Below are 23,424 nucleotides of genomic sequence, written 5' to 3'. Positions count from 1 at the left end.
GCTTACCTTCAACCCTTTTCTGAATTGGGCAAGATTGATGCAGTCCTGATGGATACGGGGAAGTCTTTCAAGATCTTGGATGCAAAGATGGGGAGGCCTGTTACCTTGTGTGTGCTTTTTTTCCTGCTTCTTCGTCTCCACTGTGAAAGTGTCCTGCTGTGGTTATGCAGAGGGCTACTGCAAGTTGTAAGCTTGTCAATCAAATAGGCAGGAGCATTAGTTGTGATGGCTTCGTAGATTAGATTTAGGGGACAGGGCAACCCAGTATTCCAGGTTGGAACTATGTGTAAGTACTGAGGGGACCTTTTTCCATGTGGTTACGATCCAGAAAGTTTTTGAAAACCCAATTCATGGTGTGGTAAGTAATGTGTGCAATGAATGCTGAAAGGCTTGTCTTTCATACAGGATTGCTACTTTTTAGGGCTCGGGCTGGTGTTGGAGCGCGCATGCGCTCCTCGCCTCCGAGACTTATAGTGAACAAGTCAGTTTCATGAAGGGGACTCTAAGCACCCCCCCCCCCCTCATTTTCATTGGGTAGCGTCAGCGTTTATGTTAAACGCTGGTTTCCCATTGAAAAGGAGGTTTTTAGGTTGCCTCCCTTTGGCTTTTTGTTCCGGCCCACTTGGACTGGCTCTCGTGCATTACGGCTGTCCTGACGAAGTTTCTTATCGGAAGCTTCGTCACGCTGCCTTGCATGCGCCAGTCTGCTCTCTGATAGGGCCGGACAAAAAGGGAGACATGGCGCCACGTGTTTATTTTTGCATCTCTCGTTCTCTTTAAAGTGAAAGCGCAATGCAAAAATAAACAGCGGATGCCTGGTGGACGTTTATTTCTTCAGCACCTTGAATAGTGCAAATAAACGTAACCACAAATGTATTTGCGTGTTGGGGGCTTCGCTCCTCATGAGCCACAGCTTTGCCCGCACTGGGTGCCCTGTGTTTGCATTCCCTAGCAGACCACCGCATGGAGTTATCCTGTATAACTCCGTGCCCGTCTGCACGCTGCGCCTGCACTGGTTTTAATGTTGAGATGTCATTGCAGCAGACAGGGCTGGAAGGCTGCGTCGCACCCTGTGATACCCAGAGTAATGTAACACAAGGTCGTAGGAAGGCTCGAGGAAGAGCTGCCGGCTTTAAAAACAGCAGCAGCCCCGAAAATGTGTTAACGGATACACATGCTGGCACACTGTACCTGTTTGGGTGTGAGCCGAGTCGCAGCAGTTTATGACCTGGGCAAGCTGGCCGTTGTAAATGCTAGGCTGCGTATCTAGGCGTGATAGACCCGAGGCTACGGGCCAAGCTCGGCCATCGGTGTGTTCACGCTAAAATCCATCAACTGAATTGGTATGTTGCCTTGATATAAACAGATTGTACTCTGTCACCTTTTTTCGCTTTAAATTTGACGTTCAATCAACTGTCCAACACCAAAATTGCGGGTGTAAATAATGACGTATTTTCGGGATGTTTTTCCTCAGTGTTGTTCTCATCGGGGTGTTAATGTGTTAGCTGTTCTTTGGGAACAGGGTCTCTTTGCCAAGGACATAGCGCCGCTGACTTGTTACATGTAGAACTTTAGCATGGTCAGGGTGTCAAAATATCTTTACTGCACTCGACAAACCTATTGCTTTTCCTACAGTTTGCATGATAGCAGTGCTATGACAGATTTACCATTGAGCGCTCAACACACCTTCCCCTTACTGAACTTACTTGCACTCATTGACATCGGAAGAATGAGATCTTTAGCGGCCCCTACTAAATGCAAACCTTTGAAATCCAGGGCGCGTGCACAACTGAGCAGCACACGCCTAGCTGACTGAGTTATCGTGGTCATCGATTAGTATTGCAGTGGTTCTAGAACCCCACTGTTGTATCTTATGAAAAAAGAATTACAAGTGAGGACCTTAAAGCTGGGGAACCAGGTTTGAATCTCGGCGTTGGCTCAACACCCTGTGATTCAGGACAAATCACGTAATCTCTACGTGACTACCCAAAAATTATTTTCTCCTTGTGTAATGTAACTGGTGCTCCTGTAAAAAACTCCAATACCTTCGGGTCGAATTTGCGCTAAATATAAACTGCAAATGTACACCTGATGCAAAAAGATGTACCTTTGTGGTATGTTTCAAACACAAGGCACAGCTGCCCTTCGGTTGCCATGTATTGCACCCAGCTCCGTTCACAGGAAGGCACGCCCGCAATCGAGTGAAGATTTGTTTTGCTAATCACTGGCCTCACGGGGTGGCCAGTGCCAACGGGCTACTGGAGGCCACGATCCTGCCACACCCTCTGCTCCAGGAGGAGGTCCGCCTGCAGACCCTAGTTGGTTGGACCCCAGCTTTCTTTATCTCAGGGCACCCGGCTGCTCTGAGTTGGCGGGTGCCCCAGACCTCCAGGTCGCCTCCTGCGACAGATGTCTTGCACAGATAGCGGAGGTGTACCCGTGTTCTCTCTCAGCACCAAACCCCGTGAATTGAGGTGGCCGACTCGATAACATGCCCAGGCATGTGTGCAGACTGCGGCTCCTTTGACGTTCATCTAAGGGCCGTATTGGCGCTTTTCGTGGTGCTGCACTCCCCACACAGTCACAGACTGGCCTGTTGGGAGGGGTTTTTGAGTCACGCGGCCTCCCCTTGCGGATACTGTGGTGTACATACTGCAGGCCGCCGGGTTAAGTGGTTTAGGAAGCATGCCTTATGGTAATAATATCCATGTTGTTCAAGTCTGTTCAAACTCGAGCAGGAAACAAGAGTTTTTGTTGTTAGCGTTCTTTTAATGAAAGTTATTACTTTTTAAGTCGGTCTAAACACCATAACTGTATGTTTATACATACATAAAAAGTTGAAGCAATTCAGTCCACAGTACTTCATTTTTTTTTTTTTTTTTTTTTTTTAAACAAACTTTATTAGGTCACAGAACACAATGCAGTCAATCCCCGTCCCCCATAGTCCTCCCCCCAGCCAAATCAGGACATCTTGCAATAATCACCCCGGCACATAAGCTACCTCTGTACAGCATTCACCCCAATAATGTCCGTGCTACTAGGTAGTGCATCCACAGGAGTAATCCACCATGAGTGTGCGAGACAGCTAAAACACCCCCACCCCATCTCCCAACATCCCCCCCAACGAGCCCCTCCTCCCTACCCACCCACCCAAGCCTGTCGCCCGTACCTATCAGAAGTACATGTACATCAAAACCTCAGCCACCACCCGTCGAGTCCGCCTCCCAGCAATCCCAACAGACAGTACCGCAAGAGCAGAGGGGGGAAGCCCTGTATAGTGCACTCAAGGAACCGGGGTCCCGTCATCCCCCACCGGATCACCCCCATCCCCCATAACCGAACCTTTGAACAAGTCCAGGAGAGCCATCCATGCCCGGGCCCCTTCGTGCGATCTTTCATTGTCACTGCGTCGAACCAAGCACAATCTATAAGTCCCCTCACTTCCAGCCCATTTCTCCATTTCCCTAGCCCACCGTAAGAAATTAGGGCCCTGCCGCGCCTTCCAATGAGAAGTAATCTCCCGCTTGGCCAGGACCAGCCCTAGATCAATAAACCTACTGGTGATCTTAGTCTTTGCTGTGTGCGGAAAGCCATGTAGCAAGCAGACCCCCGGGCCTACCTCCAAGTCCCTCTCTGTCACCGTCAGGAGTAGCGTCGCCACTTCCTCCCAAAACCCTGTCACCTGCGGACAGTCCCAGAGCATGTGTAGAAAAGTCGCTCCACTATAACCACATCGGGGGCAAGCATCTGGCCCACCAAAGTACTCAGCTATCTTGCAGTCCACAGTACTTCATGTTGGTATTTTCATAATGTTAAGGCCTGAAATAGTCTGAATAGTCACATTTGTACGAGTGTAATGGTTATTAGTTATATTGATACTATTATTGGCAACACTGGCAGGGACAATATGGGGTGCACACTGCAGTGGCCTCCTGACGAAAGCTCTGGCACTTATTTTGTTTTCAAATTAAGCACTGGTGCGGTGGGTTAACAGAGTAGCTGCAGGAAAAGTGGGGGCACACAGAGGGCATGTGGTTTCTCCCGCAACCATAGTAAAATAAAACTTACACTAGAAAAACATTGTTTATTGCCTCACAAATTGTGTGTTTTTTTTTAAAAAACTATTTTTATTGGCATTTAATGTAGTAACAAGTTACCAGTATTGCACATGACACATTTCAGAGGTCAGTATAGTAACGCAATGTGGGGTTCACCCCGGTCAAATCGTATACCTGCAAACACATTAGTAACATGCTATGTAGTGTGATAGTAATAATCGGTGCCCTTAGTGATTTCAGTAGTAATCGTGTCCTTGTGATGCACTGCTTGATCCTTATGAAATTTACCCCTTTCAAGAATATACAACCCAGCTCGGTGAGAGGCTTTGAAGAAACTTAACATTATAGTCCAGATAAACGGTCTTAGGATTTCTGCTCGCAAGGAGGGGTGTGGGACTCTGGCCACTCCCCGCCAGTTCGATGGCCAGTGTGCTATGCTCTGCGTGTCCTGGGTTTGCACGAAGGAGACCTTGGGAGACAGTGTGGGCGAAAGGGCAACACCCTGTCCCTGTTCAGCTACTTAGATACTGCAACACCCTACTCCGGTACCTTCCCTACGTTTAAGCACCTACAAGGGGGACATCACTCATATTCGGGTCCTCAGCTACATTATTGCTCTCCCCCCTCAGACGGATTCCCATCTTCACTTCTCTCTTCACCGCTATGAACCTGTACCGGGTGCTCCCAGGCCTCCAGGACCTCCCCCACTGCTCTGCTACAGGACGGTGTCTAAACCTCTTTGACTTTTCCCTAAGCAAAACTCTGCCCTCCTCTCCTGCCCAATAAGTCACATCCCATTTCCAGGTCTCTATCATGGACCCATTGACAGACTTACAAATCATTACTATCCTCCTCTAAGCCAGGACCAGGGCCAGATCAGTAAACCGGTTTCCCCCCTTCCATTTGGGTGGTCTAGTGTAGGAAGATGGATATCTGACTATGGTTACCCCCAAATTTTTGCCTAGTGTCTAGCTGGTTTTTCGACTTAGTTGGCCTGAGATCCTGCCATTCAGGCTCTCAGGCTATCTGCTCTCTCTGTAAAATGGACTCCATGTACCCTAGGTACATACCCAATTGGTTGGATCACCCTGTCAGCCCCTGTACCAGTGTACACTAGGTACCCAGGGCATTGGTGTACCCAGGGCCTGCCAGGGGCTGAAGCATGTATTATGCCACCCCAGGCTTGGCCTAACAAATTTGACACAACTGGCTGATCACTCAGCTGGGGTAAGTTGGTGTAACCACCTCTTACTTAGGTGTAGTATACCTATACCTAACCTTAAATGGGACACATGTTAACCTATAAGTCACTCCTATGGCAGGCCTTAACAATCCTGAAGGCAGAGTGCTTGGTTCCATGTGAGAGGGTGCTCTGGCATGAGCTGAGCCTGTCTGCAGTGGTCGGAACAACTTCCTTCTACTGTTTCCAGATATCGTCATACCATATACTCTTAAGTGCATTATGAACCTCGCGGTTAAATGCTATCTTTGGTTTGGCTTTATCAAAACATGTCGAGTAAGGTGTCATACGAATTGGAATACTAACCCCTCGCCAATTCTGGCGACGGGGTTAGCATTCCACCCTTCTAGAGGGACACGACATGTACAGTACCTGAAACCCGGGTAAAATCAGACATAGCCTCAGCTCCACAAAATGGATGCTGCCACCACAGACACAAGTCTGCCCTCCTGCTGCTGGGAGTCCTTCCAGCTTGGGAGGTGTGGACAAAGGGTTTCCTGCCAGGGGAGGTGCGTGCACCACCCCAGACAGGATTTTGTGTATTGGTCAGGTAGGGCTTGAAAGAAACCAGACATGCCTGAGGCTCACAAGGAGCCTCGGTGCATATGCCAGTTCAAACCGGTCCTGGGGCACACCAGTCCCGGGCCTGGGGCGAGCTGGACAAAGGATTGGGGGTGTAACCACCCCCCTTCCTGGTCCCACCCTTAGGGAGGGACCTAGCAGGTAGTCCGGCCCCTAGAATCCGCTTAAAGGTAGGAGCTGTGTCCTAAGACTTCAGACATCCTGGAATCAACTTGAAACTAAGAAGAAGACGGGAACTTCGACATTCTGCTGCACAGAAGACTGAAGGAAATCTTCCCTGTGGTCAGGGAGTGACCACCTTGCTAACGCAAGCACCATCCAGCGAATCAACGTCTGCTTTGCCGCCGCCTCCCGCCGTAGCCCGAGCCCAGAGACTGACAAGACCTGGACCTCCAGACCTCTCACCGCCCGATCCACAGTCCCTGAAAAGAGGAGACCCGTGGAGGCACCGAGACACGTGGAGCCAGCCATCTTGGAACGACCACGACAAGCTGACAAGTGCAACAACCGAGGCTCCCTCCAAGTTGTGCTTTGGGATCTGAGAAGCCCAACACCCGAGCAGCATCTGCACCAAAGGTGAGCCCTCCAGCATCTCCACGATCTGCGTGGGGCCCTTCTGCATTTTGCCACTCGACGCGCCTAACCGGTTGCTGGCCCGCTGGCTAGTAGCCATCTTGGCGACGAACTTTACGAAATACACCGCTGGTCTGGTTGCTCCAGACTGGCCCTTGCTCCCCTCCAAAGGAGCAGTCCCTCTGACCTTGCTGGTCAGAACCATCAGCTTATTTCATCTCCTACAACAATTGCTTTTGCCAAGGCTTGTTTGTTATGATCAAGTCGCCGACAGCGAGAGCCTGCGTGGGACAGTTCGTGAGCCGACTCCTGGACGTCGTCGACCTTCAGGGACCACGTGGCTGCAGAGACAAGCTACACCTTTCTTCCTGTTTGCACCCGACATCGCCTGGTACCACGCTGGTCACTGGCTAGTGACTGTGAACACTGTCCCCTCTGCTTACAGGTCTTCAACATCTCTGATCCACTCTTGGATCCACCGCATCTCTCCCGGACCGACCGCCTGCAGCATCTTTGTCCACAGGCTCCACGGAACAGATAGAAGAAACCCGACGCACTTCGACACCTATGCACCCGCTTCCTGTGGGTGAGGTAAAGCTGGCACTCCGGTGCCCAAGTGTAGAGTATCATCTCTAGTGTCTGTGTTTCCAATCTTAAGTTCCTAGTCCATCCGGAAGATCCTCTTTGCAGTAACTTTGTACTTTTTACGCACCCATTGAAACCTATGGGAGCTCGCGTGTGACTATTTGCTCTGCACACGCAACCCGTGGACCTCCTGGTCACTAACTAAAGTTAGCTCCTTGTAGGCCCAGCGATTCTAGAGGCCCTAGGCCTTTTCCCTTTTCTGTTCGTGGTACTTATACCACTATTTTAGTATATGGTTTGAGCGGCCACCAGGGCCTATCCATATAAAGTGCAACTTCTGTGTATTCTACTGTAATCTTGTTTGACGATTTGTGCTCCTGTGCTCATAAAGAGACTAGGGGTTACTTTGAGAAATAAATACATATATATTTTCAATATATATCTGTGTGGTGTCCTTTCATTGGTATAAAAGGGGGTTACATTTGGTAAAACAGCCTGCTTAACACGCTTCACGAGTTTAGCCTCAAAGACTGCTTAGCCTACGCTACCACTAGGGCAGCTAGTCCGAAAAGGTTGACTTACAACCACACCATAAGGGTTGCTTGGCATGGTACAAGGTGATCACTTTAACTAGTGAGCATCATATACCAGGCCAACTTCTCACATCTAGTAAAAAGCCCCATCAAGCATACTTCAACCGTGGAGTAAAGTGTACGCCCCAACGTCGTATCTATAGTTGTTAACACTTCGTCCCAAACTCGGCGCAACGTGGCACAGGCCCAGGTCATGTGTATTAAGTCTGCATCGTTAGAATTACACCTCAGACCGCTACGTACTTCGCCACCATAGGCAACACAAAGTATATGAGGTGTCATATAGGTCATATGCATGTAATTAAACTGTGTTTATTTCAGCCTTGTGTTTCGGGAAACCTTCTTAGGATATGCTAGAATTCTGCCCCATTCCGAGTCTGAAAGTTCTCTGTCAAATACCGTCTCCCATCTTCTCTGCAGTTTTTGTGAGAAAGTACGGGACATTCCAGTCAGTGAAGCATAAAGCCACTTCACCGGGTGTTACACCTTGCCCAGAATAAGCAAAGAGTATAACACCGCATGTGTCTTGGGTTCTTCACAGCCGCTTCCCCTCAACTCCCTACATGTGCGGACCAAGCCCTCGTACCGCAAGAACTGAGCAGGCGGAAGGTCAGAGCCTTTGACCAGATCCTCAAAGGGAGCAAGAGCTTTCTGCATGGTAGCAGTCCCCAACGGTCCCCAGTCCTACCTCTGTCCAAACTGTCATTTCTTTGTCTGTAAATATCGACAGTGGGTAACATGTGGTAAACTGACCAAGGGTAGTACCGTGGCATACAGAGGAATCCCTGCCGCTTTACTCATGCAGCGATTGCAACACTGCAAGGCCATAGTGTCCAATAATGACTGGTAGGGGACTACCACAGTTTAGTCAAGCAGTTTAACCAGTAAGAAGGTGGGGCGGGTTCCAGACTCAATCAGGTCTGCTCCCTCTGGGCTCACTCCCTAAAACCACTGCTATAGGCACTGTATCTGAGAGGCCAAAAAATATTTCGAAGTTTGGCACCCCCAGTCTGCCCTCCTCCATTGGGCGGTGCAGCGTCCCTAATGACACCCTCCGCTGCCCATCTTCCCATATAAGATCCCGCAGCAAGGAGTCCAATTGACGAAACCAGCTCACAGGAACCGAAATTTATAAAAAAAAAAATACAACAGGCACGGCAGCATAACCATTTTAGATAGGGAAACCAGGGCCATGATCAGCAGCCGCAAAGAGCACCAGAAAGGAACACAGGACCTGATACCTAAGAACCCTGCCCAGATTACCCTCTCTCAAGTCTTCAAGGTAGTGGAAGATATGGATCTCCAAATACTTGAAAGTAGAATGTGCCCAATTAAGATCCACAAGGAGATCCTGGGGAATAGGCAAGTCTGGTTTCTGTTAATCCTTAAGCCCATCACACATTGTGTGTTACAATCAATTTACAAAGGGAACAACTAGATCTTTCGAGCATGATTTTAATTTATTGGACACATTAACCCTATTACATCCTAGCTTTGAGCAAATGCTTTTTTGTTGTTAAAAGAAATACACATGTAGAAATCCATGCCATAAACTATACAGTTGTGCAGAGTGTAAAATGCTTTTATTGCTGTTGTTTAAGAAGTCAGAGGGGCATTTTGTGAGTCATGACCCCTCCCCACACTCAACAGTGGTAAAAAATAGCATATTACTCTTTACACGTGTGTATGTATATGTGTGTGCGTGTGCGCATGTATTGTCGAGTCGTTCCTACAAATCTATATAGGATCTGCGCATTTAGACAACATAAACTGAGGGATTGGTGTCCAGACTGATTCCAGACTCCCCCCAAAGGATATGTTAGCCTTTAGACCAGCTAGCTCACAGTGCCACCATAAGCCTCCTAACCTTACTAAGGAGCGAATAGTTTCTGGCAACTATCGAACATGACAGCCTTGACCCCTCGGAGATCGTGGAAACAGTACAGTACTTTTCGCTCAGTCACTCCTGCTCACTTGGTCTCAGAGAGTGACACAGAATAAACGGTGGGGACACTTTCAATAAGCATTTATTGAACCAGCGTCATTCTAGTATAAAATGTGTGCTGCAACAACCATTAGACAGAAACAGATATATATACGATTACAAGCACCAACAGAGTAAATAAAAGCTAGAAATCTGCCTTGGTGCTAAAACAGTGAATATATGCAGGCATATAGATACATGACCGTAATCATGAGTACTCCTACTATGTAAACCCTGGCTAACTGTACCTAGCATGTATGTAGGTGTGAAGCCAAGAATCCCCCTAGGAAAGAGACAACCCCATTACCTGATGGGAGAGAACGAAGGACCCCGTATTGGTCTCTAGTTGACACCCCGCAAGGTTATGTCCGACCACTGCATGCTGGAGTGTCTGTGTGCAGGGACTTCAGCGTCTCGTGTCAGCATGGAAGCTGCTCCTCTGGTTTGCCCAGCGAAGATGCAGTGCTTATATACCCAAAAGGTACCCCTAGGGGCTCGACCTAGATGTTTCATGGTACTGTGGGCCTGTCGTCCAAGGATGACTATAACAGTGACATCTGAAAGAAACACGTTAGTTAGATTCCTCACCTTAGAATATCCCCAGGCGTCAGACTGGATCCGGAAGATTTTTCGTCAGCAATACCCCTTGCGCGTCGCTAGGCGTCGTCTGCGACTCCGCGTCCGTCGTCGGCGTCGTGCGCCGGAATGACGTCGTCGGAGTACTTAGACGCCGCCCTCGCGCGCTGACGTCAGTTCTTCTTTTTTCCGCGCCAGTAAGCGCAGATCCGGGAGAGCTACCCCTTTTAGTCTTTTTTGACTAAATCTTTTTTGATCACTTTTGATCCTTGTCTGTCGACATCTGGTGCCGGTAGGATGCCTGGGTTCAAGGCTTGCGAGGATTGCCATCGACTGATGTCGGTGACCGACCACCACCGCCGGTGCCTCTACTGTTTAGGCCCCGACCACGACGCGGAGTCGTGCTCCGATTGCCAGGCCCTGACTTCGAAGGCTCGGCGGGAGCGGTCCCGCAAGCTTCTCGAGCTTCGCCACTCGGCTCCGCGTCGTGCGCGATCCCGGTCCAGGAGGAGGTCCAAGGATCGCTCGTGGAGCCCTAGCCGACGCCACCATCGATCGTCGGGCTCCAAGTCGTCGGGTAAGTCCAAACGCTCTAAGAAGTCCAAGCGGCGACATCGCTCTTCGGACTCCCCTCGCGCGACTCGGCCGAGGGTCCAAGTGGTTCCACCCCCGCGGCTCCGCGCCCGTCCCCATACCCTCCGGTCCCTGGGACTAACGCGACGCCGGCGGAGGTCAGTGCCTTCCTCTCGGCCATGAGGAGCCTGGCCCCGCCGTCGACGCCCGCTGGCGCGCCTTTGGGCCCCGCGGACTCGACTGGGCGACCTTGCCTGCCGGCGGCTTCGGCCCCGGCGCCGTCGACGACTCCGGTCTCGACGCCGCAGGTCCCCGCGGGGCCCATGCCTGGGCCCCCGTCGACGCCGGTTGACCTAACCACTCCTCCACCGGCGCCGGCGCATGAACCACCGACGCCGTCACCGGCGCCGCCGGCGCAGACGCCTACACCTCCGGTGCCGCCGACGCCGCCGCCTTTGGTGCCGACTCCGGACGGCGTCCAACCCCAGTTTAGCCCTATTCCGGACCCGGCGCCGCAACGGCGTCGACCGACGCCGCGTCCGGCGCCGCTTGAGACCTATCATCTCTACAGTCCGGCTCCGATCATTCCTCCTGTTTATCAGGAATCGGACGACGGGGGCGACTGGGAGGGGTTTGAGGACCCTATGGCTGTTTGGGGGAGGCCAGTGGTCTTGATACATCGCCAGACACTGGATTCACTTCTCCTCCGACTGTGGCTTCGGAGGAGGGTGCAGCATTTTCTGTGGTGCTGCGCAAGGCGGCCGCAGCCCTTGGGCTCGAGCTGCCTGCCGTGGCTGTGAGGACTAACATCCTCACTGAGGTGCTTCAAACCGCAGCAAGCTCCACTGAGCCTCTGCTGCCGTTCAATGAGGCCCTCACTGACGTTCTGCAGGGCACCTGGTCCAAGCCCTCCACAGTTCCTCCTGTGGATAGGAACGTTGCCAGGCGCCACCGCCCTGCTCCGGGCGACCCCAGTTTCCTGTCCCAACACCCCACCCCCGAGAGTCTGGTTATCCAGGCCTCTACCTCCCAATCCTCCTTCCCGACCGCTCCGCCGGACCGGGATTCCAAGAGACTCCAGCAGTTTGGCAAGAAACTGTTCTCATCCCTTAGTTTGGACCTGCGGTCTTTAAACACCGCCTGTCTCTTGGACCGTTATTCCCATTCTCTGTGGGATACGGTGGAGGACGTGCTGCCCCTGTGTCCGGAGGAGGTCCGGACACGTCTTACCCAGGCTTTGGCCGATGGGAGGGATGCAGCGCGGCACGCCATACGATGTGGGCTTGACACCACGGACTCGCTGGGTCGGGCGATTTCCACCACGGTGGCGCTCCGCTGCCACGCCTGGATGCGGTCCACGTAATTTTCCGGGGATGTCCAGACCACCCTCATGGACATGCCCTTTGATGGCACTCGCCTGTTTGGTGAGAAGGCGGACAGTGCGCTGAACCGCTTTAAGGACTCCCGGGCTACGGCCAAGTCCTTGGGCCTCTCGGCTCCGCGGGCGCACACCTCCGCTTTTCGCCCCTTTCGTGGCCAAGGAAGGGGCGCCTCCTCACGTCCGCCCAGCCACCAGCCGCAGAACCAACCTGCTCGCGGTCGCGGACGTGGTTTCCGCCGTGGCGGATCTGGAGGACGACGTGGTCAGGACACATCCACCCCGGCAGCATCCGCCTCAAAGCCTTCCTAGTCCGAGCTTTCAGGCCCATTCCACGCCAGTGGGCGGCAGAGTTCGCCATCACCTGCTCCACTGGCGATCCATTACATCGGACAGGTGGGTGCTGCAAATCGTCCGAAGGGGCTACTCCCTCCCCTTCGAGACGACCCCTCCAGCCATGCCACCGCAGCACCACCGTATCTCGGGGGATCATTTGAATCTTCTCCGCGAGGAAGTTTCGGCCCTCTTGGCCAAGGGGGCCGTCGAGCGCGTTCCGAGTCCAGAAGTAGGTCGTGGTTGTTATTCCCACTACTTTCTGGTTCCCAAGAAGGGCAAAGGGGGCCTACGCCCCATCTTGGACCTCCGGAACGTCAATGCCTTCCTCCGAAAGGAAAGGTTCAAGATGTTAACCTTGGCTCAGGTTCTAGCTGCCCTAGACCCAGGAGACTGGATGGTAGCGTTGGACTTGCAGGACGCATATTTCCATATCCCCGTCCTGCCGGCCCACCGGCGTTACCTGCGGTTCACGGTGGGCCCCGAGCATTTTCAGTTTACCGTGCTCCCCTTCGGCCTCACCAGTGCCCCTCGGGTGTTCACGAAAGTGATGGCGGTGGTCGCAGCTCATCTGCGCAGATCAGGGGTTCCAGTCTTCCCCTATCTCGACGACTGGTTGTTGAAGGCGGGCTCGCCCCAGGCAGTCGTCTCCCACCTCCAGACTACGGCGGATCTCCTGCATTTGCTGGGATTTTCCATCAACGTGCCGAAGTCACACCTGAGTCCCTCTCAAAAGCTCCTCTTCATCGGAGCAGTTCTCGATTCGGCGCAGTTCCGGGTCTATCCACCGGAACAGCGGGTCCGGGATATACAGGCCCTGATTCCCATCTTTCGGCCTCTATCCTGGGTTTCGGTCAGGCTAGTGTTGCGGCTTCTGGGGCTGATGGCCTCCTGCATCCTACTAGTGCATCACGCCAGGCGGCGCATGCGGGCTCTGCAGTGGGACCTGAAGTTTCAGTGGGCCCAGCATCACGGCAACCTGTCCGACCATGTCTTGATCTCGGAGGACACTGCACAACAGTTGCAGTGGTGGCTCACGGACCGCGATTGGGTCATGGGCAGTAGCCTCTCCCTTCCCCAACCGGAGCATGTCGTAGTGACGGATGCGTCCCTCCTGGGCTGGGGTGGCCATATGGGAGAGGCGGAGATCAGAGGCCTCTGGTCTCCGGCGGAGTCTCGTCTCCACATCAACCTGTTGGAGTTGAGAGCGATCCGACTTGCACTGAAAGCCTTCCTTCCCTCTGTCAGGGGCAGTGTCGTGCAGGTGTTCACAGACAACACCACCGCCATGTGGTATTGCAACAAACAGGGCGGGGTGGGGTCGTGGACCCTTTGTCAGGAGGCTCTGCGCCTCTGGACGTGGCTGGAACACCAGGGCGTCACCCTAGTGGTTCAACATCTGGCGGGCTCTCTGAACGCCAGAGCGGACAAACTCAGCCGCCGGTGCATGATGGATCACGAATGGCGTCTGAACTCCGAAGTGGCGCAAGGTCTCTTTCTGCAGTGGGGAGAGCCTTGGTTAGATCTATTCGCCACCGAAGAGAATGCGCAATGTCAGCAGTTCTGCGCGTTGGAATTTCCAAGGCGGCACTCGCTCGGCGACGCTTTTCGTCACGAGTGGAGTTGCGGTCTGTTGTACGCCTTTCCGCCTATACCACTTCTGCCCAGAGTGCTGAAGATCAGGCACGACCGGGCCCAAGTCATCTTGGTGGCTCCGGATTGGGCACGAAGATACTGGTATCCCGAGCTACTCAGTATGTTGACCGATCCCCCGATACGTCTGCCCCTTCGGGAGGATCTTCTGTCGCAGCAGCAGGGGACGGTCCTCCACCCGAACCTGTCCAGCCTCCACCTCCATGCGTGGAGATTGAGCGGCGGCAGTTGATGCCATTTGACTTGCCTCCTGAAGTCTGTGATATCATTCTGGCAGCCAGGCGTCCCTCCACAAAGACGGTATACGCCTGCCGGTGGAACAAATTTGTGGCATGGTGCACAGCAAAGGCTGTGGATCCCCTTTCCGCCCCTCTTTCTGAGGTTCTTCTCTTTCTTCTTTCTCTGGCCCGGCAGGGCTCTGCCCTGGGCACCCTGAAAGGTTATCTTGCTGCCATCTCCGCCTTCTTGCGGCTTCCTGATCAGCCTTCTCTTTTCAAGTCCCCTGTGGTTACACGCTTTCTGAAAGGCATTACTCACACGTTCCCTCCTGTCCCTTTTGTAATGCCTCAGTGGGACTTGAATCTGGTCTTGACATTCCTGATGTGCGCTCCCTTCGAGCCTCTTCACAATTGTCCTCTTCGTCTTCTGACTCTTAAGACTGCTTTTCTGGTAGCCATCACCTCGGCTAGACGGGTGAGTGAGCTCCAGGCTTTATCTTCAAAGCCTCCTTTTCTGTCTGTTCATCCGGACAAGGTTGTCCTTCGGCCTCGTCCCTCCTTTCTTCCGAAAGTGGTGACTCCATTTCATCTTGGGCAGTCTGTCACCTTGCCCACCTTCTTTCCGCCTCCGCATCCTTCCAAAGAGGAAGAGAGGCTCCACCGTCTGGACCCAAAACGTGCGCTCTCCTTTTATCTGGACCGCACAAAACAGTTCCGGGTGGACGACCAGCTTTTTGTTGGGTACGTGGGCGCTAAGAAGGGGAAAGCTGTGCACAAACGGACCATCTCTCGGTGGGTCGTTTTGTGTATCAAACTTTGCTATTCTTTGGCAAAAAAGGACCCTCCTGTTGGGCTGCGCGCCCATTCTACTCGGGCCACAGCGGCTACTACTGCTTTGGGACGGGGAGTCCCTTTGCAGGATATCTGTCAGGCGGCGACGTGGGCTTCGTTACACACGTTTGCCAGGCATTATTGCCTTGACAGCCAAGTCCGGAGGGATGGCTTCTTTGGCTGTTCTGTCCTCCAGGACTTTCTGGTGTGATCTTGGTTCGCAGACCCACCACCGGGGATGGTATTGCTTGGGTATCTATTCTAAGGTGAGGAATCTAACTAACGTGTTTCTTTCAGATGAACAAGTTACTTACCTTCGGTAACGATGTATCTGTAAGAAACATTAGTTAGTTAGATTCCTCACCGACCCACCCATCCTCCCCGTTCTGCGAACTGACATCTAGGGTTAAGGTTGTCCTTTTCAGGCCCCTAGATTTTATTTTTGGCACCAGTGTCGGTCTTTGCATGGCTCTGCGTTCCTGGCGCAGAAAGCTATGTACAAGAACTGACGTCAGCGCGCGAGGGCGGCGTCTAAGTACTCCGACGGCGTCATTCCGGCCGACGACGGACGCGGAGCCGCAGACGACGCCTAGCGACGCGCAAGGGGTATTGCTGACGAAAAATCTTCCGGATCCAGTCTGACGCCTGGGGATATTCTAAGGTGAGGAATCTAACTAACTAATGTTTCTTACAGATACATCGTTACCGAAGGTAAGTAACTTGTTCTTTTGAACAGAGTTATACAGAAGATGGTAATCCTGCTGTGTGATCCGAAGAATCCTCGTGCATAATAAATGAGGCTAGTTTTTCAAAGAAAACCATACAACATTTATTCGGCACCTAACTAGGTAAAAGATCAGCGCCAGAGCCATTATGTAGAGTAAGGTAGGGCAAATGTAGGTAAAAGGTCGTGCAGCTACCTGAGCCTATATTGGGGTACGTTGGTTCTCAGAACAGTATGTGTCTCCAGTGCGGTCAGATACTCATGGGGCGCTCCGCAGCTGGTGCTGGCATAGGAGTGGTGTTTCTTATATATATTCACTGTTTTAAATAATTGATGTAATTCTCTCCCAAGGTTTTGTAACTCAAACCTGTGTGGATCTATTTCATTATTCAGGAGTAGATACTCTTGATGTAAAACTAGCATTATAGGTAAGTAACCTTTTCTTACTCATTCTCCAAATAGCCAGTTCCCTATACTCTTCATTTATTTTACCCTCAAATTGTTTCAGCTTTTTCTGATGCATGCTCTTTCTCTCATAATATCAAGTCTTTCCTTTTCTAGGTGAGATTAAAACTGCCCAAGACAACGAAGAGGAATCCAGTGGAGAAGGTGAGAGTTCTTATTAGCAGACGTAGATTATTTCTTCCTTCCTTTGCTTCACTCAGATGTCTGCATTCACACCACAATACTTGAGGGACTTCCATGATCTCAAGCCACATGCTTTGACAATAGGGAGTTTGCTTTACCATATAGGGGCTCATTGTACCCTTCCATCATATGGATTTAAAAAGGGATCAAAGGTTCTCTGTGGAACATCCTTCTTCTGAAGTCTAGAAATACTGAGATACTCTCCTAGAAAAGTGAAGGAATTTGTGAATCTAAGGTTTCCTCTTGCATTTGCTGCTGTTTTGAAGCAAGATCATCGTTGTCTTTCTGCACAATTAAATTATTTCATTTTTTACCGTCAATAACATCAAAAGATCAATATCATAATCCAAAGCAGTCTGTGGCAGAGTATGGAGGTATTTTAGTGGTAGAGCACGATGAACCCAGTAGGCAATTTGGCAGATTAGCTTGTGAACGGGAGGAGGGGAAGTTGGTGATTTACTGGTAAACAATATGGATATTTACAGATTTTGCTTAAGAATCAATAAGTTTGGGCCCTCCAACCGGAACTGGCTCCGTTTTCACAGGTCACCGGGTTTATGATTAACTATTTAAAGTTCCAAGGCATGGGAATAGCAGACCCCCCTTCACCAGACAAAATAATATGTAAAGGATGGGCCCAAACTCTAACACATCTCCATCGAAAATTATTGAAATTTGTTTGGCAAAATTAAAAAAAACTGTAGCTGCGCAGACTACTTTATTCCGCCTTAGCTTCCCAGAAATCGGGATCTACATACAAGCAGCTTAGGTTGACCTTCCTTGGACTGGAACCACAATCTAGGCAATAAGCCCTGGGTACAAGAAGAGCAATGCTACTCCAACGTTCCACTATCATGTACACCATAGCTTCCTGGAAAAGCTAGATCCTTAGGCCACACTCTGCTGTAATCCGCTTTAGTTTTGCTGGACTGTTAACAGGCCTCATGCAGGAAGGGTGCCACCTCCTTCCCCTCCCACTGAAACCAGTCACCTTCAACCCAGACTTTCCACCAGGTACAACAGACTCTAGCTTCCGCACATGAAATGTGAACAGCCCCCCCACAGCTAGGTGAACTCTTTGAGGAGTGTGAATTGCTATCCCTTGAGGATCTCCAGGAGTGTTTTGCTCTTCTTGGAACTGAAGATTTCCCCCCTTCAGCAGCTCTAACTCTAGGCTGCAGGAAAGGCCTCTGAAGAGGGAGGGGGGCAGGAACCACATGCAATTGGAATCATTGTTCACTAATAATATGAAGGTGTAAGGGTATAACTTGGTAATAACAATACTTAAGGCTTTGAGGCCACAAACCAAGCATATATGTTGCACAATGGGAAACGGGCCTTGAACTACAAATTATCAAGGACATATGGGGTAGAATATGGAGTAGTGCTCCTAAATACTCCATTTGCACGCAACATAAGGAAAACACTAACAAACTCCTTTCGCAATGTTCAGTCTTACTGCTATTTTTGGAGGGTCAGATCTGTGCTGGAATGGTTGACGGGAGAGAGGGGCGCTCCTACATGTATGGTGAACCTGCATACACACAAAGCTGTCTGGTTTGAAGTAATAGTTAACATTACGTCTATTACAGGGGTGACCGTGCCGCTACAGCTTCTACTCCTTCTGGAGATTTCTTTCCTTTGACCACCCCTCTAGGATAGCTAATCTCACACCGGTTACTTTCAGCCTGCCTATCACTCGGCCAAATGTAGAATAAACATGTAGTGGGGAAAGGTATCGTCTATTTTTGATATGGAGAAATATTCACCCACTGTCTGATAAATTGTACAAATGTGACCATACTTGCCTGGCCTGCCTTTTGTTACACAGAAAAAGATCCCAAATGGTGGAAGGAGATCCAGCAATCCTATCAGACCCTCTCTGGCATTCTCAGTTGTTCGACCTGGTGACATTGTCAACAACTAACCTTGACCCCCTGACCCAATAGGACTTTCGTAACTTTAACATTCTAATATTGTGAAATAGCTCCATGGATTCTTGTGCTCTAAGTTCTTGGATTCACTGTACTACTGCATGCACATTGTTCTTAGCTTTATATCACATATTATCTGATCCCTGCATAATGATACATAAGCACTAATTTGTGTGTTTATCATTCTATGCACAGTAACATTTAAATAAAGTGTTAAAAAGAATTAAGACGGGACGAAGGCTGAGATTAACACAGTGCAAACAATTAAAACCAAGAAGGAAGGAAGCGGTTCAGTGCAAAGGCTCTTTCTTATTGCTACTGTGTTTACAGCACATCAGCTGGATGCTTTTCAGGCCTATGTCAAGTTCCTTGAAATATAGTTCATAACTTGGCACATTCTTCAACTTATTGGAGGGCTTGATATACATATAATTGACTGAATTCCCGGGTTAATTCGATTGAAGTCAATCACAACTGATCAGGCTCTACAGGAGTAAGGGCTGTATCTGAAATATCCCTGGAGAGGGTAATTCTGAGGAAAGAGTAAGGTAATGCTGTACACTGTGAAATTGAATTCCTTTTGTGGTAAGTGTTGGTTATAAAGCTGCCACTGATTAATGACCAGGGAAGGCTCTAGCATTAGAATAAGTTGTGGGGCCAGACAGTAGAGCCAGCAGAAAGTGCGATAAAAGCAAACTGCAGTCTAGTGCAGCTGGGCATGAGGAGATATTTTTTTAATCAATTTCAACAGTTAAACAGGTAATGATTATATATGTATAAACATATATAATCATTACCTGTTTATCACTATATCGAAAGAACAGAAAAAAATTAGGCCAGGCAGGATTCTTACATTTCCAAATTCTTTTTTCATTTGCTCCTGCTCACTGATCTGAACAGATGGATGGTTGTGCCAAATTCCCACTGAAACATATTTTGGGATACTGCTCTTAGGAAGCCTATAACGCACGGACTAGTCTCATTCTTTCCATTAAGTGACTTCTGTTTGTTTCCAGATGTGGAAGTTGTGAAAAAAAATGAAAATCAAGTGGATGGAGTGCAACTCACCCGCAGAACGTTTGAAAAACAATCTCATGAGGTCTATTTAACTCGGAGAGGTAAGGGGGAATCCTCATTTACCATGAGAAATGTCTTCACGTGGACTCACTAAATAAACAAAAATTTAAAACTTCCAGCAGCGCAGGCAGGTGGCAGAGACATTTTTCATATGAATGCAACACTGTTTATAGTAGTTTGCTGGGAATTTCAGTTTGCCATATCGCCTTCCCAAGCTGGTGACAGCCATTTTTCAGCCAGTGATAAAATAAATTGTACCACAGATTTGAGAATACGGAAGATAAACAGACTTGCATGTGGGTTCAACCTTGTTATGTGGAAAGACCATGTTAGTTATATTTTATCATATTGTGTTATTTATATAGTTTCATACATTATTGGGCCAAGCTCTTGGACAATCTTGTGTTCGTACAGGTTCAGAACTAGGTGGTACAAAAAGGTTCACCGGGCTATTTTTAGGCAAGTTATTGCCCAGGCACAATTACTGAATTTCATTAGGGATCAGAAATTAATGATCTTGTGAAAAGCAGTAGTATTGGTGTTTAGTCCTTTTGGATTTATTTGCCATCTTCAACACTGTTGATCATGCAATCCTTACTGCAGAATGTCTCAATGCAGCCATCAGAGGAACTGTGCTTAATTGGTGGAGCTCATTCTTGACTGACCTCCATTAGTCACATTATTTGCCTTCAATGCTAAACCAAAAGCTCTCTGTGAGGTCCCCTGGGGATCAATACTTTCCTCCCTTTGGTTTAACATCTGAATGTGTTCTCTGGTCCAATTTCTTAGTCTCATTAGGGCCAGATTTTCTTTTTAAACATTTGAGATTTTACTACAAAGCGAAGCAGATAAGTTGACGCGAGTATAGCATTACCAACATATAAAAATCCCAATCTTGTACAACTTTTGCTGCTTTTTGACAGTGTCCAGGCTACTTTTTTTTCTTTTTGAACCAATTTCAGTATAATTACAACACGTACATGAAGTGTGTACAATTACAGATCTGTACATTTACATTCCGACAGAGTAACAGTAGGAGTCATTGGTCCAGATTTAACAACTAAACAGTAAGGTAATTGGTGATAACTAGTCATTCAGTGGTATCATAGCATTCATCGTTACTCCCAACGCAGGGCACATGTCCTTTTAATCCTGAGACATTGTATTGTAATTGCATTTATATAGTGCTTACTATCCCTGACGAAACGTCGAAGCACTTTTTCGGCGAGTAACAGGCTACTCCGGAATCCATAGAGGATTAGTGGTGAATTAGTATAGTGAAATATGAAAGTAATTTAAGTGGTGGATATTAGTCAGTTATTTGGATTGAAAATGATAGCGGAGGGATGGAAGAGGCAAAAAGGTTTGCATTTATATAGCGCTTGCTACCCCTTATGAGGTGTTGAAGCAATTTTTGGGCGAGTAGCACGCTACTCTGGAACTCATAAAGGATTAGTGGTGAATTAGTATAGTGAAACATGAAATTTGGGAAGTGGACATGTTAGTCTGTTATTTTGATTGAAAAGGATAGTGGAGGGATAGAAGAGTGAAGGATTTAGACTTTTTTTAATTTTTAGGTCGTAGTAGTAGGAGGCTTGGGATGAGTAAAAAGGGATGTTGAGGGGAAGAGTCAGAGGGAAGAGTTTAGAAAGGCTTCTTTTTGGGGATCAGTATAGTAAGGTGTCAGATCGTGCAAGGAGGGGTAGAGGAGGGGAGAGTCTAGAAAGGGCTATTTTGGGGATTATGGTAGTGGTATGGGGTTTGAGATGAATGAGAGTGGTGGTAGAGGATATATTGATAGAGGAATAGGGTAGTGTATTGGAACGAGTAGTAGAAAGAGGTTGAGATAAGTCGGAGAGTTGAGGTAGATGTATTTAGAGAGGTATAGGGTAGTGCAGTGGATATGCTGAATTAGAAGAAAGTATTAAATATATAGAACCATTAGTACATGGAAAGTTTATAGATGCATAAAGAAGTACGTATATGTAGATTAAAGATATTGATAGAGGTATAGGGTGATGAACAGGGTAGTGCATTGAATATTCTTTTTTTGTTTTTGGGGTGAGGAAAGTAATAAATATATAGATCAAAGTACATGGAAGGTATATAGATGCATAAAGGAAGTAAGTATATGTAGATTAAAGATTCATTCGATAAACTCTGGTTTTCAAGAGTTGTACTTAAAAATGTATTTTAAAAAAACATAATTATTCAACATGTTCATACAAAGCAATACATACATATAGGTACATATCTACAGTACAAATAAATGCTTATATACAGAGGGATATGCTGTATATTTCTGTTTACATATGGTGCTTATGTGGGGAAGGGCCAATTCTTGAGTAGTTTTCTGAAGATAAGGTGGGTGTCAGTGAATCTTATGCTTGGGGGTAAAGAATTCCATATTTTGGTTGCTTGAAAAGAGAAGGATGTGCCACCCATGGATTTTTGTATCTTGGGATTTAGAGGCGAGACTACTTGGATAATGTGAAAACAAAAGACAAACAAATGATGGCCGAAATGCGGAACGAATCAAACATTCATCCCCAGTCAAGAGATCTGGGTTAAATCCTTTGTTCCTTTGCTCACTATGCTACCCCAGTTTAGATCCAGCCATATGCAAATCAGTCTTAACCCTGCTCCACATGGGAATAGTCCAGCCTGCACTGCCAAGCCAGGTCCTCCCTGGACCAGGATAAAGCATCCTGGGGCCTGTTTCGGAGTATCACCCCTCATCAGCCAGGCTAGCTTTAATCTAGTGGCACAGTGAGCCCGGGACCCACTTCTGGGCATAACCGGCGCACTTAAGGCGAGAAAGCGAAAGACACACAAATGATGGACGGAATGCTCGCTGTGCCTCTAGATTCAAGCTAGCCTGGCTGATGAGGGGGTGTTACCCCGAAACGGATCCCAGGATACTTGTTTTCGGTCCAAGGAGGACCGAACTTGGCAGTTCGGTTGGACTGCAAACATGACTTGTAGAAATATTTTATTCGGTTTTTACAAAAACCATAAAAGCTCATTCAGTATCACATACATATAAAATAATTTACTTTCATTCGTTAGTAATAACAATATAAACCTATAATAATCTTCAGCAGTAAACACAGCCATAAAAGATAAAAAGACAGTAACTATAAAGCAAAAATTCATTTAAAAGTTCATATAAAAGTTTGTGCAAGATCGTAAATCACATATGGAGTTTCAGGCTCTTAGTGCTGCTCTCAAAATGTTTACTATAAAAAGCGTGCGCTCATTAGGCAGAAGCTGTAGGTACAATAAAGCAACGAGTGCCTAAATCTCAAGTCTTTTAAAAGGGATTTAAGAAACAGCCTTCTAGGACGAGTAAAATATTTAAATAACAGAACAAAATGTAGGGGATCCTGTGAAGACCTATCATCGCAGCCACAGGGACCTCTAGCCTCTACATGTGAAGCAAAGCCAGCCGGGGATGCCAAGAGATGGTGGAGCTGATTAAATCTAAAACTGGTTATTAAAAATCTTTCTTCATACCCTGGACTCATTTAACTAAAATATACCCTCTTACCATTGGTTTATTGAGCTCATTCCCCTCACGGAAGGCCATGGCGTATTTATAAAACAGCTTTTTTACTATTTTCATATCCCGGGTCTTCACTATGTCATATTTCAGGGGCAGTGAGGGTCTCCTTAACATGCCGTAACCATGGATTCTAAATGCATGGTGTAGTGAGAGGAAGTCCAGAATAACTGAGCGATTAAAAGCGGTCTCATCGCTAGACCAGATCTTTACCCAGCATAACCAAGGCTTAACTGCCACCAGGTCAGTTATATACTTGAAACGGAAAACAAGGGAGTACCCTAGGGGACCTTCAAAATTCG

At 48.5% G+C, this 23,424-nt stretch overlaps 1 protein-coding gene across 6 annotated transcripts in view; it reads left to right on the top strand.

The window, feature by feature from the left end:
* Window positions 1-23,424, top strand: part of LOC146833883 (torsin-1A-interacting protein 1-like) — a 426,463-nt gene that overhangs the window by 137,323 nt on the left and 265,716 nt on the right. For all 6 annotated transcript variants that reach the window (XM_085601774.1, XM_085601772.1, XM_085601777.1 and 3 more), the window contains exons 6-7: window positions 16,463-16,510; window positions 19,500-19,601. In XM_085601774.1, coding sequence (XP_085457900.1) covers window positions 16,463-16,510; window positions 19,500-19,601 — 150 coding nt within the window. The remainder of the gene's footprint in view (window positions 1-16,462; window positions 16,511-19,499; window positions 19,602-23,424) is intronic.

This window comes from Triturus cristatus, chromosome 4_2 (genome assembly GCF_964204655.1).
Source record: "Triturus cristatus chromosome 4_2, aTriCri1.1, whole genome shotgun sequence".
Taxonomy (NCBI): domain Eukaryota; kingdom Metazoa; phylum Chordata; class Amphibia; order Caudata; family Salamandridae; genus Triturus; species Triturus cristatus.
Note: the sequence above shows the minus strand (reverse complement) of the source record. Positions and strands in the feature narration are given on the sequence as shown.